General features: G+C 43.0%; 1 protein-coding gene and 1 non-coding gene across 3 annotated transcripts; one reads left to right on the top strand and one right to left on the bottom strand.

Annotated features, from left to right (window-relative positions):
* Positions 1–102: 102 nt before the first annotated feature.
* On the top strand, positions 103–13,230 carry mmachc (metabolism of cobalamin associated C). Of its 2 annotated transcripts, XR_005994448.2 has the most exons (6): positions 103–199; positions 1,176–1,376; positions 1,727–1,879; positions 2,055–2,231; positions 2,493–2,699; positions 12,805–13,230. XR_005994448.2 is itself a non-coding variant. In XM_041839209.2 (5 exons), exons 1-5 carry the CDS (start codon positions 110–112, stop codon positions 2,643–2,645), a joined length of 774 nt encoding a protein of 257 aa, XP_041695143.1. In that variant the 5' UTR covers positions 103–109; the 3' UTR covers positions 2,646–3,045. The 2 variants fall into 2 exon arrangements, 1 of the variants encoding a protein (XP_041695143.1); XM_041839209.2 differs by lacking the exon at positions 12,805–13,230 and having other exon boundaries at positions 2,493–3,045.
* Positions 13,231–16,093: 2,863 nt separating this feature from the next.
* Positions 16,094–16,209, bottom strand: LOC121534364. Its single transcript, XR_005994596.1, has one exon. It is a non-coding gene; the product is annotated as a U5 spliceosomal RNA (small nuclear RNA).
* Positions 16,210–22,519: the final 6,310 nt, after the last annotated feature.

The following is a 22,519-nucleotide window of genomic DNA, read 5'->3' as shown; positions in this document are numbered from 1 at the left end:
GGTCCTGTGTATTGTAGTTAATAGATACAATTCTTTCGACAAGGAAGTGAGAGAGTCACGTGATAGAGAACACTATTTCCCACAATCCAACACATTCTAAAATTCAGTGATGGCGCTGCTCACGGTCAATGTGGAAGATGTGAGAGGAGCTTTGAGTAATCATCTGTCAAAGTTGGGATTTGAAGTTTATCCGCTGAAGGTAACGTTAGGCCGCTGTTCCATCTGAACTGTTTGTTAAAAGGGTTTGAGTCGAAAACTTTAAACGTGGCCTTTTTGCAACAGTGTCAGACTGTCAGTGAAGGTGTCGTCAATTGCTAAACTAGGCAAGTTGACAAGCTCCAATTCAAAGTACATACAAGCTTTCTCAGCCATGCCTTGTGTTGGGATTTGTTTTCTAATAATTGGATTGAAGTGATGAATAGCTTAGAAGGAATGCATTAATGAGGAGCATAGGTTTGTACTATACTGATATAAATTGTTTCACATAACAGGCTGTGATTCATGTGTGGAACGTTAGGGGAAGGACAGATAAGACTTGTATTTCTTACAGATACGAACACTGCCTCTTTGTTGTCTGTGAACCGTTGTCTGTGAACCGTCCTTGGATGTAGGAACGTACAGTCTTTTGGGTGCTGACTCTACAGGTTGTTATGATAAACTTATGCCTGGGAATGGTGGAGCGCCAAGGGGTGGGACTAACCCGTGCACCAACGGATTGGCTGAGTAAGTCTAAACCACGCTCAGTCTCTACTCTGATTGGCCAGCAGGGAGCGGGAACTATCTCTGTCAGAGTATTTGAAGAAGAACTTAGAACAATGGATCAGTTCTCTGAGTGCCCTGCGTGGTATTTCAGCGGACCCGTATATACGAACCTTCATACTTATCATACATACATTTTGCATATAATAAATTAAGCTTGGATTGAAGATCTCTTGATTCTTATTCCAATACCAGATTTGAATTACGCAATTTCTAACAATTGTTAATATAAAAATGATCAAAGCTGACCATACTGTACTGTAGTCTGCCAACAGGTTTGGAACTTATGGCACAGGTGACACTATATCTGTCCAATAACGATAGGGTTGCTGAAACGTGTCCCTTCCTGGCTGTTCCCCCTCAATCGCTACAAAAGTAACCCACCTTTTTATTCTGTGTTGTGCATGTGTTCCCAGATTGGCTGGTACAATGCTGTCCTGTCCCCCCCTCTCCACCTGTCCTACCCTGATGACACCCTGGGAGCAGTGGTGCTCAGCACACCATCCATGTTTGAACAGGCCTTCCTACCCTTCATGGAGAGCAGCGGCTGGAAGGGGGTGTCTACAGACCCCATAGACCAGTGTATGAAATACTGCATCAACAACACAGTCTCTGAGGTACTGTGTGTGTGTGTGTGTGTGTGTGTGTGTGTGTGTGTGTGTATGTGTATGTGCTTGACCAGTGCATCACTCACTGCATCAACAGCTGGGGTGTATTCATTACACCGATTCTGTTGCAAAACATTTAGACTGTTGAAAGACTTTTTGCAACAGAAACCGTTTACTCCAAACGGAAACCGTTTTGCAACAAAAACAAGAGTTCAGGTAGGTTCCGTTTACTCTGTTTGCTTCCGTTTGGTTCTTATTAAACTGATTTTGTTACAAAACTAAATTAATACACACATCCCTGGGCCACACTTCACATAATTCTCTCTCTCCCCCTCCCCTCTCTCTCCCCCCTCCTGTAGTGTTTTCCAGGTGTGAAGGTAGATGTGAGTTATGACTATGAGATGCTGCCCAGCAGGAAGCCCAAGTTCCTGGCCCAGAGCGCCGCCCATGTGGCTGGAGCAGTGTACTACTACCAACGCTCCGATGTACCTGACCACCCCTGGGGGGACAAGGTGAGTGACAGGACCAAAGGGGTTTTTCAATAATTAATGTCCTAATAAATGGATAAATAGGGTGCTGTGTGTTCTTTGGTTCATAGATGGACTGTCATTTGTATTACTTATAAAACTGTTACTACAACCCCTTTGTCTTCCTCTCCCCCCTCCCTACCACTTGTCACCTCTACAGAAGATGTTTGGTGTGTGTATACACCCGCGGCTGGGGGGTTGGTTTGCTATCAGAGCTCTGTTAGTGTTTGTTGGGTCTGAGGTGGGTTCTGAGCTGCAGCAGACAGCTCCTCCAGACTGTGTTCCTACCAGGGAGGATAGGATACAGCTACTGGAGGACTTCAACCTCCGATGGCAGGTAGGACTCACACTATATATTATAGTAATAACTATTGATCAATAATATGGTTGGCAGATAGCCCTGCTACAATATACTGGATTAATAAGTATAGATCAACAATATGGATAGCATGGCAGGTAGGTCTGCAACTATATACTGTTGCAGTATCTATATCAATAATGGGTGCAAATGATGCATATATTAATACATATAGTTATGTATGATGAATTTAAACAGGATAAACACAAAGTTTATATCTTCTCTAATCTGTGTTGACAGGACTGGAGTTACAGAGATATCGTCCCCCCAGTCCAAACCTACTCCCAGAAACAGAGAGAATACTTCTCCACCCCCCCAGCCCAGCGCCAAGACCTGCTCACAGACTGGGGCTATCTGACAGGGGGAGAAGAGGACAGCTCACAGGAGAACTGACACAGATGATAACCGTGAGAGGAGACGCTACAGTTAGACTTTGCTGGGTCTGAGGTAACTGACTCTAAGGGAACTTCTGGTACGGTTTGAGGCCATTTTGGACATGCAATCCCTACATGCTCATTGGTACTGTGGTGTTTCTGTATTCACAGACAGTGTTCCACTGTGAGAGCTACTGTACTTTATCTGCCTTTGCCTATTGGCCTATGAAGCTGCTGTAATGTTTAGAGTTAGATGGTAGAGTGAAGAGAGATGTCTTTCATGGAAAAGCAACAATAGTACGTTTAAATGTGGTAAAGGAATTAATAAATGCACAAACATTTGAGCATTGTGCCAGTAACCGAAAGGTCGCTGGTTCTAATCCCCGAGCCGACTAAGTGAAAAATCTGTCGATGTGCCCTTGAGCAAGGCACTTAACCCTAATCGCTCCTGTAAGTCGCCCTGGATACGTGTCTGCTAAATGACTAAAAATGTAAATGAACAGTTGTACTGAGTTAGTGAGTTAGTGCCCTCTGGAGGAGACATTAAGTAGTTCGACCTGAGCTTTTGCACAAAAGAGACTGTACCGCTGTCCTTTATCATCAAACTGTTATTTTTATTAAAAATAAAGCATTGTTGGAACTACACACATGCATCAATCGGATGAATAATGCTGGAATGCTCATATTCTGCTGTAGCTTTTAGTCAGTTGCTCATGACTAAAAAATGACTAAAATGATGTTGATGCAAAAGTCTTTCTTCTTCTGAGGAGTAGTAGGGTTATGATGATAATGAAGACTATGAACTAACCCAGCCCAGTAGAGTTATCCCGTAGTCCACTGATTCCAGGAACAGTCCCACTAGAGCAATGTCTCCAAACGCGCCTCTTCGCAACATCTGGGACGTCACACACACGTGACAAAGTTGTGATCGAGATGTAGTTGTCCCTGATTGCACTGACTTTGCTCACAGCTGCTTGTTTGAAGAAGTGTACTTACTGTGATCAAGATGTGGTTGTCCCACTGGCTATCCTAAGTTGAATGCACCAATTTGGAAGTCGCTCTGGATAAGTTGACTTAAATGCTAAATGACTTAAATGTAAATGTAATGTTAAAGTGTGTGTGTGTTGTCTTACCTCCTGTGGTGTATCCGTGTGCAAACACAACCCTACTGAATAGCCACACCATCCCCAGAGTACTGGCCAGATGCTGCGACACATACACACAATGGTTAGCACCGTTTCAGACCCTAAATATGAATACTAATCATCACGCTAGCATAGTTTACTGAACCACCCCTGCTATACCAACTATGCTATTTGTGTGTTGTTGAATGTAGTTGTACTCACAGGATGCTGCAGGCCTCCTAGAGTCAGATAGAAAAAGAATGTAGGGATACAGTAACATTTACAATATACTCCCGTTGTTATACACCTTCTTCTCTGGCCAGCACAGCTGTATTCTAGTCGTTATAGCCAGTATAATACAGTGTTGTGATTCTATGACATGGTACATGTGTGATCTGATGAGGTACATGTTGAGGTTTATGTACATGTGATTTGTTAAATGGTAGGCTTACAAATGTGTTCTGGTGAGCTCTCTGAATGCAGTTGAAGATGTGTCCAGCCTCTGGGTCATCACTGTACACCATGGGCCATGGAGGAGAGACAGGGATGATTACTACTGACTCCTGTCTCTCACACACACACACTCAATCAGTCCCATAAAATCAGTCTCTCACGTACACACGCTCACCTGTACATTCTATTTGATGTGAGCCTTAACCACCTTGTGTGAGAGGTGAGACATGAGGAAGAATGTAGCTGCTCCCGTTAGCACCACATAGCTATTAGACAGTATCACTGCCATGATCTATCAGAGAGAGAGAGAGAGAGAGAGAGAGAGAGAGAGAGAGAGAGAGAGAGAGAGAGAGAGAGAGAGAGAGAGAGAGAGAGAGAGAGAGAGAGAGAGAGAGAGAGAGAGAGAGAGAGAGAGAGAGAGAGAGAGAGAGAGAGAGAGAGAGAGAGAGAGAGAGAGAGAGAGAGAGAGAGAGAGAGAGAGAGAGAGAGAGAGAGAGAGAGAGAGAGAGAGAGAGAGAGAGAGAGAGAGAGAGAGAGAGAGAGAGAGAGAGAGAGAGAGAGAGAGAGAGAGAGAGAGAGAGAGAGAGAGAGAGAGAGAGAGAGAGAGAGAGAGAGAGAGAGAGAGAGAGAGAGAGAGAGAGAGAGAGAGAGAGAGAGAGAGAGAGAGAGAGAGAGAGAGAGACTACATGTTAGCACCAGTCCAAAGTTTGTTAGAGGGAATAACAGGAAGATTAATAGTTAGGTTGATAGAGGGTAATGAGAGATAAAGAACATACTGTAAGGATACGAACTTCAGGCAAAGTGAAAGTAAAGCGTGTCTATTGGTTTTGTCTGATCTATACCCCTTTTATTATAACATACTGCGTGAGTACCATCAGATGAGAGAACCACTCTTATCTCTTCCCTGCCTCTCTCTACTACAGTCACAAAGAGCTTTCAAATCACGCAAACAAAAACACTAGCTGCCACAGGATCACTGACTCACGGGAAACTAGCATGTGTTTGGTTAGTTTGCATTACGTTCTAAACAATATTACAGCTCAGGCTTTGTAAGTACGTTGCAATGTAATCTTATAAGCCTACCTGTTGCACACTTCCATATAGTTTCTGTAGTGCAGCCTTTCTCACTCATTCTCTCTCTCGTGGCTAAGCTCTCTAGTTAGGCTGCCTACAGCAGGGCAATATGTAATTAATGTAGAGCAGGGTTGAACTGAACTCTACACTACCCAGCATACCAAAATTGGTTCTGTGAAAGTTCCCAGAACATTTATTAGGTTGCGGCAAATGTTCTCATAACACAAAAACTCCAGTTGTGCTGATGATTATAAAATGTTTATATAATATTCGCTTGATGTTGAAAGAACGTTCCCAGAACGTTGCTCTCACATTTTGTTGCCGCAGTATGTTCTAAAAACATTATTTGTACATTGTGTTATTACATTAACTGGAAACCTAATGAGAACGTTTCGGCACTGTTGTTCCAGATGTTGTGCACAACATTTTAGTGAATGTTGGGAGAAAATTTCATTTAAAAAAAAAAGAATGTTTTTGGGATGTTATCATCCTAATGTTAGATAAAACGCTAACTAGAACTTAATGGGAATCTTAGCTAATGTCCTGGGAATGTTCCTGGTTTGCTGGGTACATTCTGTCATCCACTGTACTTTCCATGGCAGCCATCTCAGTTTTAAAGAGCCTTATCACCATCATTTACAGTACTGTGTGCCCAATCTCTGTGGGGTAAAAGGCGTGTGCACGCACACACACACTCACACACCTGCAGTCATGCTGATACTAGTCATCAGAGGTGATTATTAATGGGTACACAGTCTAGTGTTTGCTCTGCCATAAATACAACACTGATAGGCCTGCTGAGGTGGGTCTGGGTACGAGACAAATTCAACATACAGCACAGTAGACTTAATCATGAATAAATATATTTCAATGAGTGGAGACTCCTCATAGGAGGAAGGGGACGACCATCCTCAGTGAATTTCATAAAAATAAAAATAGTGAAACATGAAAAAAGTTATCGTTTTTATATAGATACAACAAACCAAATAAATTCACGTCACCAAATAATTGATTAAAACACACTGTTTTGCAATGAAGGTCAAGAGTAGCCTCAGCAGCCCACTGTAGGATAGCACCATGGTGTAGCCGGAGGACAGCTAGCTTCCATCCTCCTCTAGGTACATTGACTTCAATACAAAACCTAGGAGGCTCATGGTTATAACCCCCTTCCATAGACTTACACAGTAATTATGACAACTTCCGGAGGACTTCCTCCAACATATCAGAGCTCTTGCAGCATAAACTGACATGTTGTCCACCCAATCAAAAGATCAGAGAATGAATCTAGTACTGAAAGCATAAGCTACAGCTAGCTAGCACTGCAGTGCATGAAATGTGATGAGTAGTTGACTCAGAGAGAGAAAGACAATAGTTGAACAGTTTTGAACAAATTAATCTCTTCCAAAATTAAGGACAAGCGAGAGAGATAGAGAGCTATATTTGGTTGTATTTTTTTAAACTTTCACTTAGCTAACGAATGCAGCTAGCTAGTTTAGCCTACTCAAACACCCAGCTCAAACATAGCATCAATGGATGTTATGTTGGCTAGCTGGCTATGGCTATCCAATACTGGAACTCTTCCAAGTCAAGGTAAGCTTTTGGTTTTATTAATTTATTGCCATCGGGGCATGCCGGTGTAACTGCTAAACTGCTGTCTGACTGTACACTGTAGAGGGTTTATTAACGCCTTAGTTCTAGTAGCTATGTTGACTTTGACATGACAACAATGTAGGCTGTGTGTAGAGGTTAGCGGTCATGATATGAAGGTTTGGCTTGGATATTTTTTTTTGCCTTCACTTGTGCACTGAAGTCCACAAGTGAAGGGAAAAGGTGAGAGGAGGAGAGTGCGTAGATAGTTGCGAGAAGGAATTATACAGTATATACAATGAGCAAAGTAATCATGCTGTTTTTATGTGGCTGCTATGAAAGTGAACTATGTTTGCGTGTGATCAGGGGTGTACAGTCGTGGTCAAAAGTTTTGAGAATGACACAAGTATTTGTCTTTACAAAGTTTAGATATTTTTGTCAGATGTTACTATGGTATACTGAAGTATAATTTCAAGCATTCCATAAGTGTCAAAGGCTTTTATTGACAATTACAATTGCTGGAAAAGGCATCATGCTGGAAAAGGCATTGTTTGTCACCAAACTGTTCTTGGATGGTTGGGAGAAGTTGCTCTCGGAGGATGTGTTGGTACCATTCTTTATTCATGGCTGTGTTCTTAGGCAAAATTGTGAGTGAGCCCACTCCCTTGGCTGAGAAGCAACCCCACACATGAATGGTCTCAGGATGCTTTACTGTTGGCATGACCCAGGACTGATGGTAGCGCTCACCTTGTCTTCTCCGGGCAAGCTTTTTTCCGGATGCCCCAAACAATCGGAAAGGGGATTCATCAGAGAAAATGACTTTACCCCAGTCCTCAGCAGTCTAATCCCTGTACCTTTTGCAGAATATCAGTCTGTCCCTGATGTTTTTCCTGGAGAGAAGTGGCTTCTTTGCTGCCCTTCTTGACACCAGGCCATCCTCCAAAAGTATTCGCCTCACTGTGCGTTCAGATGCACTCACACCTGCCTTCTGCCATTCCTGACCAAGCTCTGCACTGGTGGTGCCCCGATCCCGCAGCTGAATCAACTTTAGGAGACGGTCCTGGCGCTTGCTGGACTTTCTTGGGCGCCCTGAAGCCTTCTTCACAACAATTGAACCTCTCTCCTTGAAGTTCTTGATGATCCGATAAATGGTTGATTTAGGTGTAATCTTACTAGCAGCAATATCCTTGCCTGTGAAGCCCTTTTTGTGCAAAGCAATGATGACGGCACGTGTTTCCTTGCAGGTAACCATGGTTAACAGAGGAAGAACAATTATTTCAAGCACCACCCTCCTTTTAAAGCTTCCAGTCTGTTATTCTAACTCAATCAGCATGACAGAGGGATCTCCAGCCTTGTCCTCGTCAACACTCTCACCTGTGTTAACGAGAGAATCACTGACATGATGTCAGCTGGTCCTTTTGTGGCAGGGCTGAAATGCAGTGGAAATGTTTTTTTGGGATTAAGTTCATTTTCATGGCAAAGAGGGACTTTGCAATTAATTGCAATTCATCTGATCACTCTTCATAACATTCTGGAGTATATGCAAATTGGCATCATAAAAACTGAGGCAGAAGACTTTGTGAAAATGAATATTTGTGTCATTCTCCAAACTTTTGACCACGACTGTATTCATTCCGCCGATTCTGTTGAAAAATGTTTCTTAAACTGAACAAAACGGGATAAACATACCTGAATTTGTCCAATAGAAACTCTCGTTTGCAACTGTTGGACTAATGATTGCACCCTAGATCAGCTAGATGCAGGCAAGAGTGTGCAATGTGGTGTTGAATGTGTCACTATCTGTCACCTTGATTACTGAAAATTCTCTCGACCTGTGCACCTACGTTGTAAACTTTCATTCATAGGCTAGGTTGTAGCAACCTCGTGATGGGTACAGGGAACATTTGAGTATCATGTAGTGGCCTAAACCTATCGATGTTACATTGAGCTGGGTGAATGGAATATGAATGACAGTCATCCAATACGCTGTAATAGAAAAAAGGCCATGCTCATTAAAAAATATCATCCTCCCTCATCTTAAATGGCACTGACCGCCACTGATTTCCATGAATGAAATAAATGTGAGATGACATTCAATAAGTCATTTTAGACCAATACAAATTATTCCCCCTCAAATCACCATTTGATCTCATCCATTGAGTTTCAAATGCCCATATAATAAAAATCTAAAACATGAAAGAAAGCAACAATTTACATGAATTGTAAATTAATAAAATATGAAGTGGCCAAATCCATTTCTGAGTAATACATTTTTTTTTTTACCAAGAGATTATACATTTGGTATTGGTTTAATTTGGAAAATAATTAGTTTTCAATAACCAAAGGTATGTTTTAATGTTTCTTTTGGGAGATATTTATTTATTGATAAGATTTTCAGAATTGTTTTATTTTGTCACACACAATATATGCTTCAAGTCCTTGGCATGAAGACCGCTTGATTTTGGAATGTATTCTAGAACAACTTGTCAATGAGCGCCATAGAATTTAGTCCTGGGTAACTGCATACCCTGTGTGTCTGAAGTGGGCGTGTCGACAAGTGGGAGGATCAACAGAAGTGGGTGTATGGAACGCGAATCAGCTAATTGGGCAGATTTGTTGCCACTCAAGACCGTTTTGCGTGGCTGATTGGGCTGCACGACAAGTCGATTGCTGACAACTGTAGTATTTGAGCTAAGCCTAACCTTAACCCTTTTTCTAACCTTAACCTCCTTCTCCTAACCTGCCACGTTAATTAACCTAACCTGCTACTTTAATTATCCTAACCTGCTATGTTAGTTCTCTTAATCTGCTATGTAAACATTAAGCTGACCCGCGGTGCACATGGCTATAGCCGATCTAACCAATGGAGCGCTGATGTTACACCCATCCAGTGGAGGCTGCTGAGGGGAGAACGGCTCATAATAATGTCCGGAACGGAGCAAATGGAATGGCATCAAACACCTGGAAACCATGTGTTTGATGTATTTGATACCATTCCACTGATTCTGCTCCATTCATTACCACGAGCCCGTTAAGGTGGCACCAACCTCCTGTGCACCCATCGCTGTCGATCCACCCACTTTTTTTGCAACGCCCATTTTCAGACATACTCTAAGTATGCAGTTATGCATACTTGATAGAATTAGGAATTTAATAGGATCTCTATAATGAGCGCCATCTAGTGGTGATGTCACAATGTCACTGTACATTATTGCGTCAAATGATGATTTAAAAAGGAATGTCTCCTTTGAGTTCCAAATACATTTTGCATTCAGACTGCTATTTTCACCGCTCATGTTTCTTGAATTGCTTGATTGTATAGTTCATTATTTCAGCTTTCTAGCAGTTTTCAGCCCAGTTTTGCAGTTTTCAGCAGGGGTGGAAAGAGTACTGAAATATTAGTACTATTATTTTAATGAAATTTTACTCAAGTAGAAGTGAAATTATTGGTGTAAAAAAAACTACAAGTAAAAGTACGAAGTACAAAGTAGCTCATTTAAAAAGTACTCCCAATAAAAGTAAATGAGTTATATAAACTATATAAAAAAATAAAACGATTGATCTTGGTAATTAGCTAATTTCGCTAATGTTACCTGAACATTGTTACACATGATACTTTCCATGCATTAAATTGAAAAAGGAAGAGAAATGAATGTACAGTAAACTAAGTTAATTTATTTTATGAGTTGCAACAAGGCACATCTGTATGTAAAAAAACAAAGGATTTGTCTGTCAAAAATATACTATTAACATTTTTAAATCCATTCTACATTCAAAGGAATTAAAATGTATTTATAAATAAAAGAATCTATACAAAATAAAGTGCATAAACAAAGTTGCCAGACTTCAATATGCTATTTACCACTCTGTTACTTGTTACTTGTCCATGGGACCGGCTGACATTCACTCAATCACACTCTTTCCCTAACTCACTCCCACTTTCCCTCAAACTCCCTCTTTTCACTCACTCTTCCAGTGGTGGAAAGAGTACTGAAATATTCTAGTCAAGTAGAAGTACTGTTACTTTAATGACATTTTACTTAAGTTTAGTAAAATGACAAGTACTTGGAAAAGCTACACAATTACAGTAACGAGAGTAGTTGTAATTAGTTGCTTTACACCTCAGTTAAGTTTTCAGTAGAGAAAGCTTTTCTAGCTGTTTTACTGGTCTCCTGGTGATACATTGGTGCAAATATGGACTCTACATCCATCCAACGGTCTTCTTGGGTAGAGTGTTAACTTGATGAGCAGGTAAGTTTGTCATTATAGAGTAGCTCTTGTGCATAAGCATTTATTTTGGTATACTCATATTTGTCCCTTACCTTAAATACAGTACCGTCCAGGCTGTCATTGTAAATAAAAACTTGTTCTCAATTGACCTGCCTGGTAAAATAAAGGCACCAAAAAAAAAGTACACCACTACTGCCATCCAGACTGTTTATTTACCTGTTATTACACCTTTAATTGACAGGAACACTATGAACTACTGTCTTCTTCCTCTCTTCCATCTGAAGGTAACCACGGAGGGCCAGCAGCTCCTGACCAACAAGGTCAAGCCATTGGTTCCTTCCTATGAGCCTCTTGAGTCTGCAGCTCTGAGGAGTGTCGATGCAGCAGGTATGTTCTCGGAGAAACAGGCCCAACCTGAGATCAGGTCAGAGGAGATGCTCCAGGTGGAGCCCCTCAGCCAAACCCAGTTGGAGATTCCACAGGATTTCAGAGGTCATGGAGAGCCTGGTGGACAAGGTGGCGGATGGAGAAGACCTGGAGAAGAAGGCTGAGGTCCTTGTTGCAAACCCGATCCCCTCTCCCCCCTCATCCACAGCAGTGGAAGTCATACAGGTCCCAGAGAGCCTGGTGGACAAGTTATGACTGGGTCCTCTATTTGTGGCTTTTTGTTGTTTAATATGACTATATACCTGTCCAGGGCTGGCTCCAGGCATAAGCGACATAAGTGGTTGCTTAGTGCCCCAGGCCGCAAAATGTGTAGAACTGCAGAAAACTTGCTTTAAAACTGCAACATTTTCTCTAGGAAATTCACTTTAAAACGTAAATTTCTCTCAGCCGTCAAGAGGGGCGCAACTAAAATGTTTTGCCCGCAAGATGAGGGGTGGGATGCCCAAAAGGCTAGAGACAGCCCTGCCTGTACATTTAATCATATGTATTGCATAGACAGTGCCTGATGTTTATGCTGCAAATGAAGAAGGGAGGCTTATTAGCCTAAATATGGTGAACATTTGTCCTCTAGCTGCAAGATTTGTCATTAGTGGTGAACTATTGGGTGACTTTGTGGTGAAGTTTATGATTACACTTCACCCAATGAACAGACACCGCACTAAGCAGCTCAACTAACAGGCTCTGCTCTTACTGAGCATTGATATGGCTTCAGTAGCCTTTAACACATTAAGGAAGATCACAGGTATTTCACTGGATGAAAAGATGTGTGCCCCCATCTGCAACATGAGGCCGACAGGTTTGAGCATGCAGAGTGCCATGGTCCATACATTTGGCACAACGATTAAGATTTTTTTACAAAACTGGTGGCGATGAAGAATCCAGTTGTCATCTCCACCATCCCCCACCTCATCTGTGAGGGAATCCTGACAGTATACAAGGGCATTAGCAACACCTGTCTGCTTCAAGTCCTCAGCCCACTACGTCCAATAGCCAAGAGCTCTGAAAAGGCTACGGAGAAAAAGCTCTATGCTGTAGCCCTGCCAGAGGACCTGAAGAAGATCATCTACCATCACTATGCTTCCAGAGTCAGAAAACTGCCGCTGTTCCAGAAAGCTTTCCCACTTACATTTACATTACATTTTAGTCATTTAGCAGAAACTCTTATCCAGAGCGACTTACAGTTAGTGAGTGCATACATTTTCAGTATTAAAAGGTTGTCAATTGCACCCTGCAGTCTTTTCCACTCACCAGCTCTGTTCACAGGAACCCAAACCCCTCTGGATGGAGGAGGAAAAGAGGAAAAAGGAGAAGAAAAGGTGCTGTGGCTGGTTGTGCAGACTGTTTGGCCATAAGAAGAAAACAGGAAACGACTACTGGCCAAAAGAGATGCGCAGGCGCATAATTGTGTCTGTTATAGTCTAGGATGTTTCTAAAATGTTATAGTCTAGGATGACATTCAGACAAACCGAACTTATTGACACACACACATTTACAACATAGCCTACACCTCAGACCACAAACACAAGACATGTAAACTTTCTAATAACATGACTTCTTTCAATTGAATAAATGTAATTATAGCCCCTAGGCTACCACAGACTATGTTTTGACAATTTCTCTGTTGACCTGCATTTTACTTATTGTAAACTTTTAAATATTTGTTAAAGTCTGCACTGACGCATTCAGAAAATGTACCTGGACATGTCTGCACAGAACAGGAATAAAAACCTAATAGATGGTCCTCCTTTGTCTTTGTTAAATTATGTATCCTGAAATGTTTAAATATATATGTGGTTTTTGATTAGTTTATACAATAATTATGCCATTATTGTAGGGTTACAGACACTGCACCAAATATCATAGTTTCAGATTACACCTCTGAAGACTAGCCACTTCCATGCCAGTCGGAAGAATGTAGGTGTTTAATCTCTGAACACTCAAAAGCTGGTTTCTCCACGGACTGTTGGTTAAGGAGAACCATGTGGTGCCAACAACAATCAATCAATCAATCAATTTTATTTTATATAGCCCTTCTTACATCAGCTAATATCTCGAAGTGCTGTACAGAAACCCAGCCTAAAACCCCAAACAGCTAGTAATGCAGGTGTAGAAGCACGGTGGCTAGGAAAAACTCCCTAGAAAGGCGAAAGCCTAGGAAGAAACCTAGAGAGGAACCAGGCTATGAGGGGTGGCCAGTCCTCTTCTGGCTGTGCCGGGTGGAGATTATAACAGAACCATGCCAAGATGTTCAAAAATGTTCATAAGTGACAAGCATGGTCAAATAATAATCAGGAATAAATCTCAGTTGGCTTTTCATAGCCGATCATTAAGAGTTGAAAACAGCAGGTCTGGGACAGGTAGGGGTTCCATAACCGCAGGCAGAACAGTTGAAACTGGAATAGCAGCAAGGCCAGGCGGACTGGGGACAGCAAGGAGTCACCACGGCCGGTAGTCCCGACGTATGGTCCTAGGGCTCAGGTCTCTCAGTTGGCTTTTCATAGCCGATCATTAAAGAGTTGAAAACAGCAGGTCTGGGACAGGTAGGGGTTTCGTAGCCGCAGGCAGAACAGTTGAAACTGGAATAGCAGCAAGGCCAGGCGGACTGGGGACAGCAAGGTGTCATCATGCCCGGTAGTCCTGACGTATGGTCCTAGGGCTCAGGTTCTCAGAGAGAAAGAGAGAACGAGAGAATTAGAGAGAGCATACTTAAATTCACACAGGACACTGGATAAGACAGGAGAAGTACTCCAGGTATAACCAACTAACCCCAGCCCCCCGACACATAAACTACTGCAGCATAAATACTGGAGGCTGAGACAGGAGCGGTCCGGAGACACTGTGGCCCCATCCGAAGAAACCCCGGACAGGGCCAAACAGGAAGGATATCCCCACCCACTCCGCCAAAGCACAGCCCCCGCACCACTAGAGGGATATCCCCAACCACCAACTTACAATCCTGAGACAAGGCCGAGTATAGCCCACAGAGGTCTCCACCACAGCACAAACCAAGGGGGGGCGCCAACCCAGACAGGAAGATCACGTCAGTAACTCAACCCACTCAAGTGACGCACCCCTCCCAGGGACGGCATGAAAGAGCACCAGCAAGCCAGTGACTCAGCCCCTGCAACAGGGTTAGAGGCAGAGAACCCCAGTGGAGAGGGGAACCGGCCCGGCAGAGACAGCAAGGGCTGTTCGTTGCTCCAGCCTTTCCGTTCACCTTCACACTCCTGGGCCAGACTACACTCAATCATATGACCTACTGAAGAGATAAGTCTTCAGTAAAGACTTAAAGGTTGAGACCGAGTCTGCGTCTCTCACATGGGTAGGCAGACTGTTCCATAAAAATGGAGATCTATAGGAGAAAGCCCTGCCTCCCGCTGTTTGCTTAGAAATTCTAGGGACAATTAGGAGGCCTGCGTCTTGTGACCGTAGCGTACGTATTGGTATGTACGGCAGGACCAACTCGGAAAGATAGATAGGAGCAAGCCCATGTAACGCTTTATAGGTTAACAGTAAAACCTTGAAATCAGCCCTTGCCTTAACAGGAAGCCAGTGTAGGGAAGCTAGCACTGGAGTAATATGATCAAATTTCTTGTATCATCATTTCATATCTAAAAACAACACTCGGTGGAGACTAGAGATCCTGACTGTCCAGACATTACATTCTTTTCAGCAGAGTTATTTTTATTGACTGGCCAGAGCCTGTGAAATAAATAAAAAAATCTGTAGGCTACACCCCATTAAGCACAGACCAACACCGATGTGTTTTTTTGGTACTTCCCCGGACGAGACGTCTTTTTTTTGGGTTCAGATTTTGGACCAGCCTTGATTTGGCCCAAACATGGACGTCAATGTTTGGTTCAGATTTGGTACGGTCTGGACCGGCCTTGATTTTGTCCAAAAATAGACGTCTATGTTTGGCCCAAATCAAGGCTGGTCCAGACTGGACCAAATCTGAACCAGTTTAAGACCATGTTTAGCCATTGTTCTCTCTCTTTTAACTGGTCTTAGCAAGAGGTGGTCACGGTTGTTTTATACGGGTATCCTTGATTTATTTGGCGTGGGCTACGGCCAAACAGTAGCCTGTGTTGAGTTTGGTTAATAAACCGGGAATTCGTAAACTCAAACCTCTGTCTGGACAATTGCTCATTTATGATCTAGCCAGGTCGTTAAAATATCATAATTTTTTTGAGTTAGCTACTTTATTGCTGGGCTTTTCAGTCCCATGTTTATTTTCAATATCATTATATTAGAAACTATTATTCGAAAGTTCTTTGTTAGTGTGATGTTTTTAACGTTCATGTAGCCTATGTAGGATTTCACCGCCATCATTTAATCTGTTCAACAACACAGATCCAGGTCAAACTCACACAGGTTGCAACAAATGCCTACAGACATTTCCATGAAAATGGGATGAAAAAGTACTGTACTGTAACTTCAGATTGAAGTTAACAAAATACAAGGGAGTATGTGGATACAGTCAAAGACCAAGACAGAGATAAGAAAAATTGTGACTGGAGCTCTTCCAGTTTATTTTTTAACAATTATAGGAAGCCCTGCCGTGAGGCCAGGCAAAAAGAAATTGGTTGATACTCATATTGTTCCTCTCCACGGAAATCTTTAGTAAAAGGCGAAAGATTTATGCGATTTGAAAAGAAACCAGAGCGTACTATTCACTGGGGTATGCCGTTCCTAAACAGTTTTCGGCCTTACTATTCACAGTCGTGGTTCAATGGAAAAACAAACCAAATCTCAATACTGCCGATACAACACACACAGAGATATTACAGTCCACCGATGCAAATAAAGAGATACGTTTTATAAGTGTCAATGCTTTGTAACTTCATTCATTCTTCACACAAACGAAATGCACGCTGGGCATTATACAGATAACTTCCTGGTTTGTTCCATTAATTCATAAAAAAGGTATAATCTGCAACGCCAGTGTAATTTCAGCAAAAAGGAGAACAATTTTGGCCTAACAGTTTAGGTACCATCAAACGTCTACTATCAAAATTGGAAGCAATTTGCCGACAGGACGAAATACTACAACACTTCTACATCGAGCATGCGCCGTTGAGACCCGCAAGCAACTTGTTCACAAGCCAGGAGTGAGAAGCAGGGAGAAGGTGCGGGAAAAAATATATTCAAATCGGCAACATGTAACTGGTGGGCTTTACAATTGCGTGTAACCACTGTCTGCAACAATGTATCAACTTAGAAGTCCAAAAGTAACTCCATGAAGAAAACGTTTTGTTGTAAAATAGTCTAGCAACATGTCTAAACAGTTGTTTGACTTATGGATTACTCTACTACCCTGAAAAACACACAGCAAAGTATTGAATATCGCCTAATTCGCCCACTAGCCCAATAGGCTACCCAAATCACCTAAACATAAACACACAATTATGTTCTAAGGCAATACCTATTGCTGAATGGCTTCTTATTCGGGCCAATTAGCCTAGGCCTTGTGATGATGTGCCTGCCTGTGATCTATTTTCTTCCGTTTCTACTTACAAACAAATTGTTAGCTACAAACATTGTTTTCTATCTATAATAATATTGTGATATACTATATTCTTCATGAGTGGAACACTGTGTTGGTTACATTAACAGCTTTGATTTATTTTATAAAGTGCACTTCTGCTGTGTGTCCCTTAGATGGCATCATCCCGTTCACAATAACCTGCCATTCTACAGTCGCTGTTACTGTTACTGTATTTTACTCCACACACTCTAGAGTAACTCTTTACCCATAACAGTTTTCCTCCTCTCTCTCTCTCTCTCTCCCTCTCCCATCTCTCTCCCACTCCCCCTCTAGCTATCCCTCTCCCTCTCCCAACTCTCTCACCTACCCCCCCCCTCTCTCTCTCTCTCTCTCTCTCTCCTGAATCAGCAGTTCCCAGCTCCATGCGGCAGCCTGCAGAGAAACAGAGTACTGAACTTAATTATACTCCCACATTCACAACCAGCCCCTTGCCTTTCTTTATCACTTTCTCCCTCCCTCTCTCTCTCCATTTCCCTCTCTCTGTCCCACAACCAGCCCCATTCATTTCTTTGTCTCGCTCCCTCCCTCCCTCCCTCTCACCCAAAACCCCTTCCTCCATAGCCGTTTTCTTGTCCTCTCCATCTCTTACTCCTTTCCAGCTGCGACACACGCATGCACACACACCAGACAGACTGACAGACAGGCATACAGGCAGACTGTCTGTCATCCAGGTGTTTATTGGTTATCTATCAGCAGGTAGCCTCCATACATCCTCTAACATAGTTTAATCTCATCTGAACACTGGTCAATACACAATCTGGAGCATGCCATGCACACACACACACACACACACACACACACGCACACATACCAGGTTGAGACAATGCACTGTGTTGAGTTAAGGTTTTCCGTGCGGCTGCCCCTGTCTAGTCTGACAGTGAATTATTAAACACGTCTTTGCAGCTTACGCATTTACACAGCACACCTTGGTCCGGTGACACAACAAATGCCAACGTGTGTGTGTACATGTGTGCATGCGTCTGTGTGTGTGTTTGCTCTCACTGCATGTGATATCAGTTAGTTTTCACCTTTATAACCTTTTTTAAATCTGTATTGCTGGAGTACACTATGTTAGAGACACCATAGCGGAGAGGAGAGAGTGTGAAGGTGCACTTGTGTCTGTGTCTGTGTCTGTGTCTGTGTCTGTGTCTGTGTCTGTCTGTCTGTCTGTCTGTCTGTCTGTCTGTCTGTGTATGTGTGTGTGTGCGTACATGTGTGTGTGTGTACTGGACTCTCCTCCCAGGGTTACCCAGTGGAATTCTTCAGTGAATCTGAGAAGGATAGTTGGTTTGGATTGGCATTGGGTTCGGTGTGTATTTCTTATTTTCTCTCCTGGTGAACTTGTGAGTGTGTGTGTAATGTGGACCTGAATGGAAAACTTAGCAAGACTGATAGTTGCTGTGTGTGCCTTTATCGTGCTTGTATGTTTGTCTCTGAAGCTGGAGACTCTTATCTCCCTCAATAACTTTAAGCATCAGTTGTCAGAGCACCTTACCGATCACTGCACCTGTACACAGCCCATCCGAAATTAGCCCACCCAACTACCTCATCCCTATATTGTTATTTATTTTTCTCTTTTGCACCCCAGTATCTCTATTTGCACATAATCTCTTGCACATCTAGCATTCCAGTGTTAATACTATTGTAATTATTCTGCACTATAGCCTATTTATTGCCTTACCTCCATAACTTGCTACATTTGCACACACTGTATATATATTTTCTGTTGTATTTCTGACTTTATGTTTTTTACCCCATATGTAACTCTGTGTTGTTTTTATTGCACTACTTTGCTTTATCTTGGCCAGGTCGCAGTTGTAAATGAGAACCTGTTCTCAACTGGCTTACCTGGTTAAATAAAGGTGAAAAAAATTAAAAAAAATAAAAGTGTGTGTTCGTGTGTGTGTGTGTGTGTGTGTGAAACAGATCCTCATGTCCTCTGACTGACACAGCCAGTCTGCCTCTCACCAGGCCACCACCAGCCCTGCTGACAGACAGACAACACGCTGACAGACAACACACTAAATGCTAACAGGACATGGCAGACACACACCACAGACGGGGAACCGAAGAGAGAGCGTGACTCACTGATCCTTGGTCAGTGACCTTAAGACAGAGACTGACCCGCGGAGACACAGACAGGCTCTGAAACTGACCTCAGAGCCGGAGGTGACAGGCATGATATCACACAGCAAAGACACAACCCTATGTCAGAGAGAGGAGGAGGCAGAGGAAGAAGTGGAGGAAGATGAAGAAAAAGAGGAGGAAGAGTTTGATAGTTGTCTCCACCCTCCCTCCACACTACCATGCGGTCACACGTTCTGCTGGCCCTGCCTGCTGCACCCTAGCCTGGCTACGTCAGGACGGACACACTGCCCTCTCTGCCGACAACCAGTCTAGGACACACACAGTCATGGCAGGAACATACACATACAACACCCATACAAACACACACCTGCACTCACACACACCACAGAGACCTCTTGATGCCTCCCACACACACACCAGACAGACCCCAGCCACAAACAACAGAGGAATGTGTTTAGCCATTACCCAGCGTTGCTGTTCCCCTCCTATCCTGTAAGTGTCAGTGTAGAATCAGAGGGCTTGCTAGAGGGGCGCTGTGCTCTGTGTTGCCAGCCTCTACCAAATTAGTGATCATATCCTCTAGACTGTAGGCACTTCCTGTGTCCGCATTGTCTCGCCCTGCTATTGGCTGTGGCTTCTCCAGTGGGCCGGGTCCATTTTATCTATTGTCCCCAGTGCCAGTGACAGACTCATCTCCCCTTCCACCTCTCCTCAGGCCCTAACCCCCTCTAGGGGAGAGAGTTCCAGCCAGGGCAAAGGTTGTGGTTGTGGGGGTAGGACACCCTGTATGCTACTGTAAAGCCTCCATTCAATCAAAGCCTCGGGCTGGAGTAGGGAGGGAGGCCAAGTGAGAGGGCATGATGTTGGGTCTGAGTCAGACAGTGAGTGGCCTTTCTGTCAGGGGGATTTCACTGCTCTGCTCAGGGCAGATCTCTCACTTTCTACAGCATGACCGACCCTCATGTCTGACCTTTCATATGAGACATATGAGACTGTGACTCCACACACATACAAATGCACTTAGCACACACACCTACACACATAGAAGATATACACGCATACTCAGTGGTGGAAAAATACTTGAGTGAAAGTATAGATACCTTAATAGAAAATTACTCAAGTAAAAGTGAAAGTCACCCAGTAAAATAGTACTTGAGTAAAAGTCTAAAAGTATTTTATTTTAAATGTCCATAAGTATCAAAAGTACATGTAATTGCTAAAATATACTTAAGTATCAAAAGTAGAAGTAAAAGTATTAATCATTTCAAATTCCTTATATTAAGCAAAGCAGACGGCACCATGCCAGGGGCACATTCCAACACTGACATTATTTACAAAAGATGAATTTGTGTTTAGTGAGTCCGCCAGATCAGAGGCAGTAGGGATGGCCACGTGTTATCTTGATAAGTGCGTGAATATCACAATTTTCCTGTCCTGCTAAGCATTCAAAATGTAATGAGTACTTTGGGTTGTCAGGGAAAATGTATGAAGTAAAAAGTACAATATTTTCTTTAGGAATGTAGTGAAGTAAAAGTAAAAGTTGTCAAGAATATAAATAGTAAAGTAAAGTACAGATACCCCCCAAAACTACTTAAGTAGTACTTGAAAGTATTTTTACTCAAGTACTCTACACCACTGCGCATATGTAACAGTGTTGCTTCCGTCCCTCTCCTCGCCCCTACCTGGGCTTGAACCAGGGACCCTCTGCCCACAGTCACCCTCGAAGCACCGTTACCCATCGCTCCACAAAAGCCGCGGCCCTTTCAGGGCAAGGGAAACATCTACTTCAAGGTCTCAGAGTGAGTGACGTCATCGATTGATACGCTACTAGTGCGCACCGCTAACTAGCTAGCCATTTCACACCGGTTACACATACTCCCTCACACACCTGGAGCCTTACGTTATGCTTTATATATGTCATTACTCATCTGGTTATCCATAAATAGAAAGAGAAAATGTCTTCAGGCACTCATCTGATCTCCGGGCTGGTTCATCTGTTTGTTTACAACCTCGGTTTGACCTCGGATCATACGAAACAACAGTGGTGCCTGCCTGCCTCCCCGTGTGTGTGTGTTTGTGGGGGCTGGGCTGGTGTTATGGGAGCACATTAACTCCACCAAACTGAACAGAAACAGGGAGCACTAGATTAACATGCTCTGATGACACCGTGGAACACACACACACCGCTCATCTGGGCTAGGGTACTGGTCTACACATGTCTATACTGATGAAGTCTGTGTCTTCCCAGAACTGCCACCTGTCCTTTACACAGATGGAGGATTTAGCCAGCCAGCAGAACATTTGTGAAATGTTTCACATCAAACTACATTTATTGGGGACCAAACCGGAAAGGTTATCTGAATTACAGTAAAATGAACAATGTTATGATCATGTGCTTAATAGCTTCCCTAGGTACTCTTAAGTGGCCTGTGCATTGCTCTTCAGCTCTGGATCATATAAACCGTTTGCATGCTGTTGGCTGAATGATGGACAATAGATAAGATAAACAGTCCATCTGTTTGGTTTGTATGCATTATACTTTCTCTGATCACAGACAATGTGCAATCTTGTAGCCTTGCGTGTTTCTTATATTGCTGTGATTATGTATAGTGTGTAGAGGTTTAGTGCAATGTTTAATGTATAGTAGTGTATAGTCTAGAGACGTATATTGCAGTGTTTTATGTTTAGTATAGTAATCCGTGTGAGTGATAGACGCAGTTCCAATTACATTAGAATGATGGAGATGAATACACGCTCACAAAGACGACAGAGTTATAGCCTCAAAGAGAGAGAACAGGAGGGAAAGAGGGAGGGAGATAGAGAGAGAGACAGAAAAGTAGAGAAGAGAGATAATTACTCAGAGAGAGAGTTATAACCAAACAAAGAGCGAAAAATAGATTAATTTCTAACTTTGAAGAGATTGAGCGAAAGGCAGAGATAGAGAAAGAGCAGGAGAGAGAGAAAGGAAAGAGAGGGTGAGTTATGACTCTCTGCACCTCCAGTGATGCCAGCAGAGTGGACCCCTTCAGGCCTAGGGCCAGAGCCAGCATCGTCCCTGTGACAGAAGGCACTGCCCTCACCTCCATTAAATAGTAAAGACGTCTCACTGCCCAACTCACCCGACACCCCGACAAACACACACACACCCCGACACACACACACACATACCCAGAGACACACATACACCCAGACACAAACACACACAGGCACCAGTCTGTCGGGATCAGCCAGGAAGGAAAGTTATACTAATGATTCTGAGCACTTCGTTTTACTGGCAGTTAGCAGAGAACATGATACAGCAGGACCGTTACAACATGACACAGCTAACATAATACTGAGTTA

The sequence above is a fragment of the Coregonus clupeaformis genome, chromosome 20, assembly GCF_020615455.1.
Source record: "Coregonus clupeaformis isolate EN_2021a chromosome 20, ASM2061545v1, whole genome shotgun sequence".
Taxonomy (NCBI): Eukaryota; Metazoa; Chordata; class Actinopteri; order Salmoniformes; family Salmonidae; genus Coregonus; species Coregonus clupeaformis.
The sequence above is the reverse complement of the archived record's forward strand: the minus strand, read 5'-3'. Positions and strand labels throughout refer to the sequence as shown.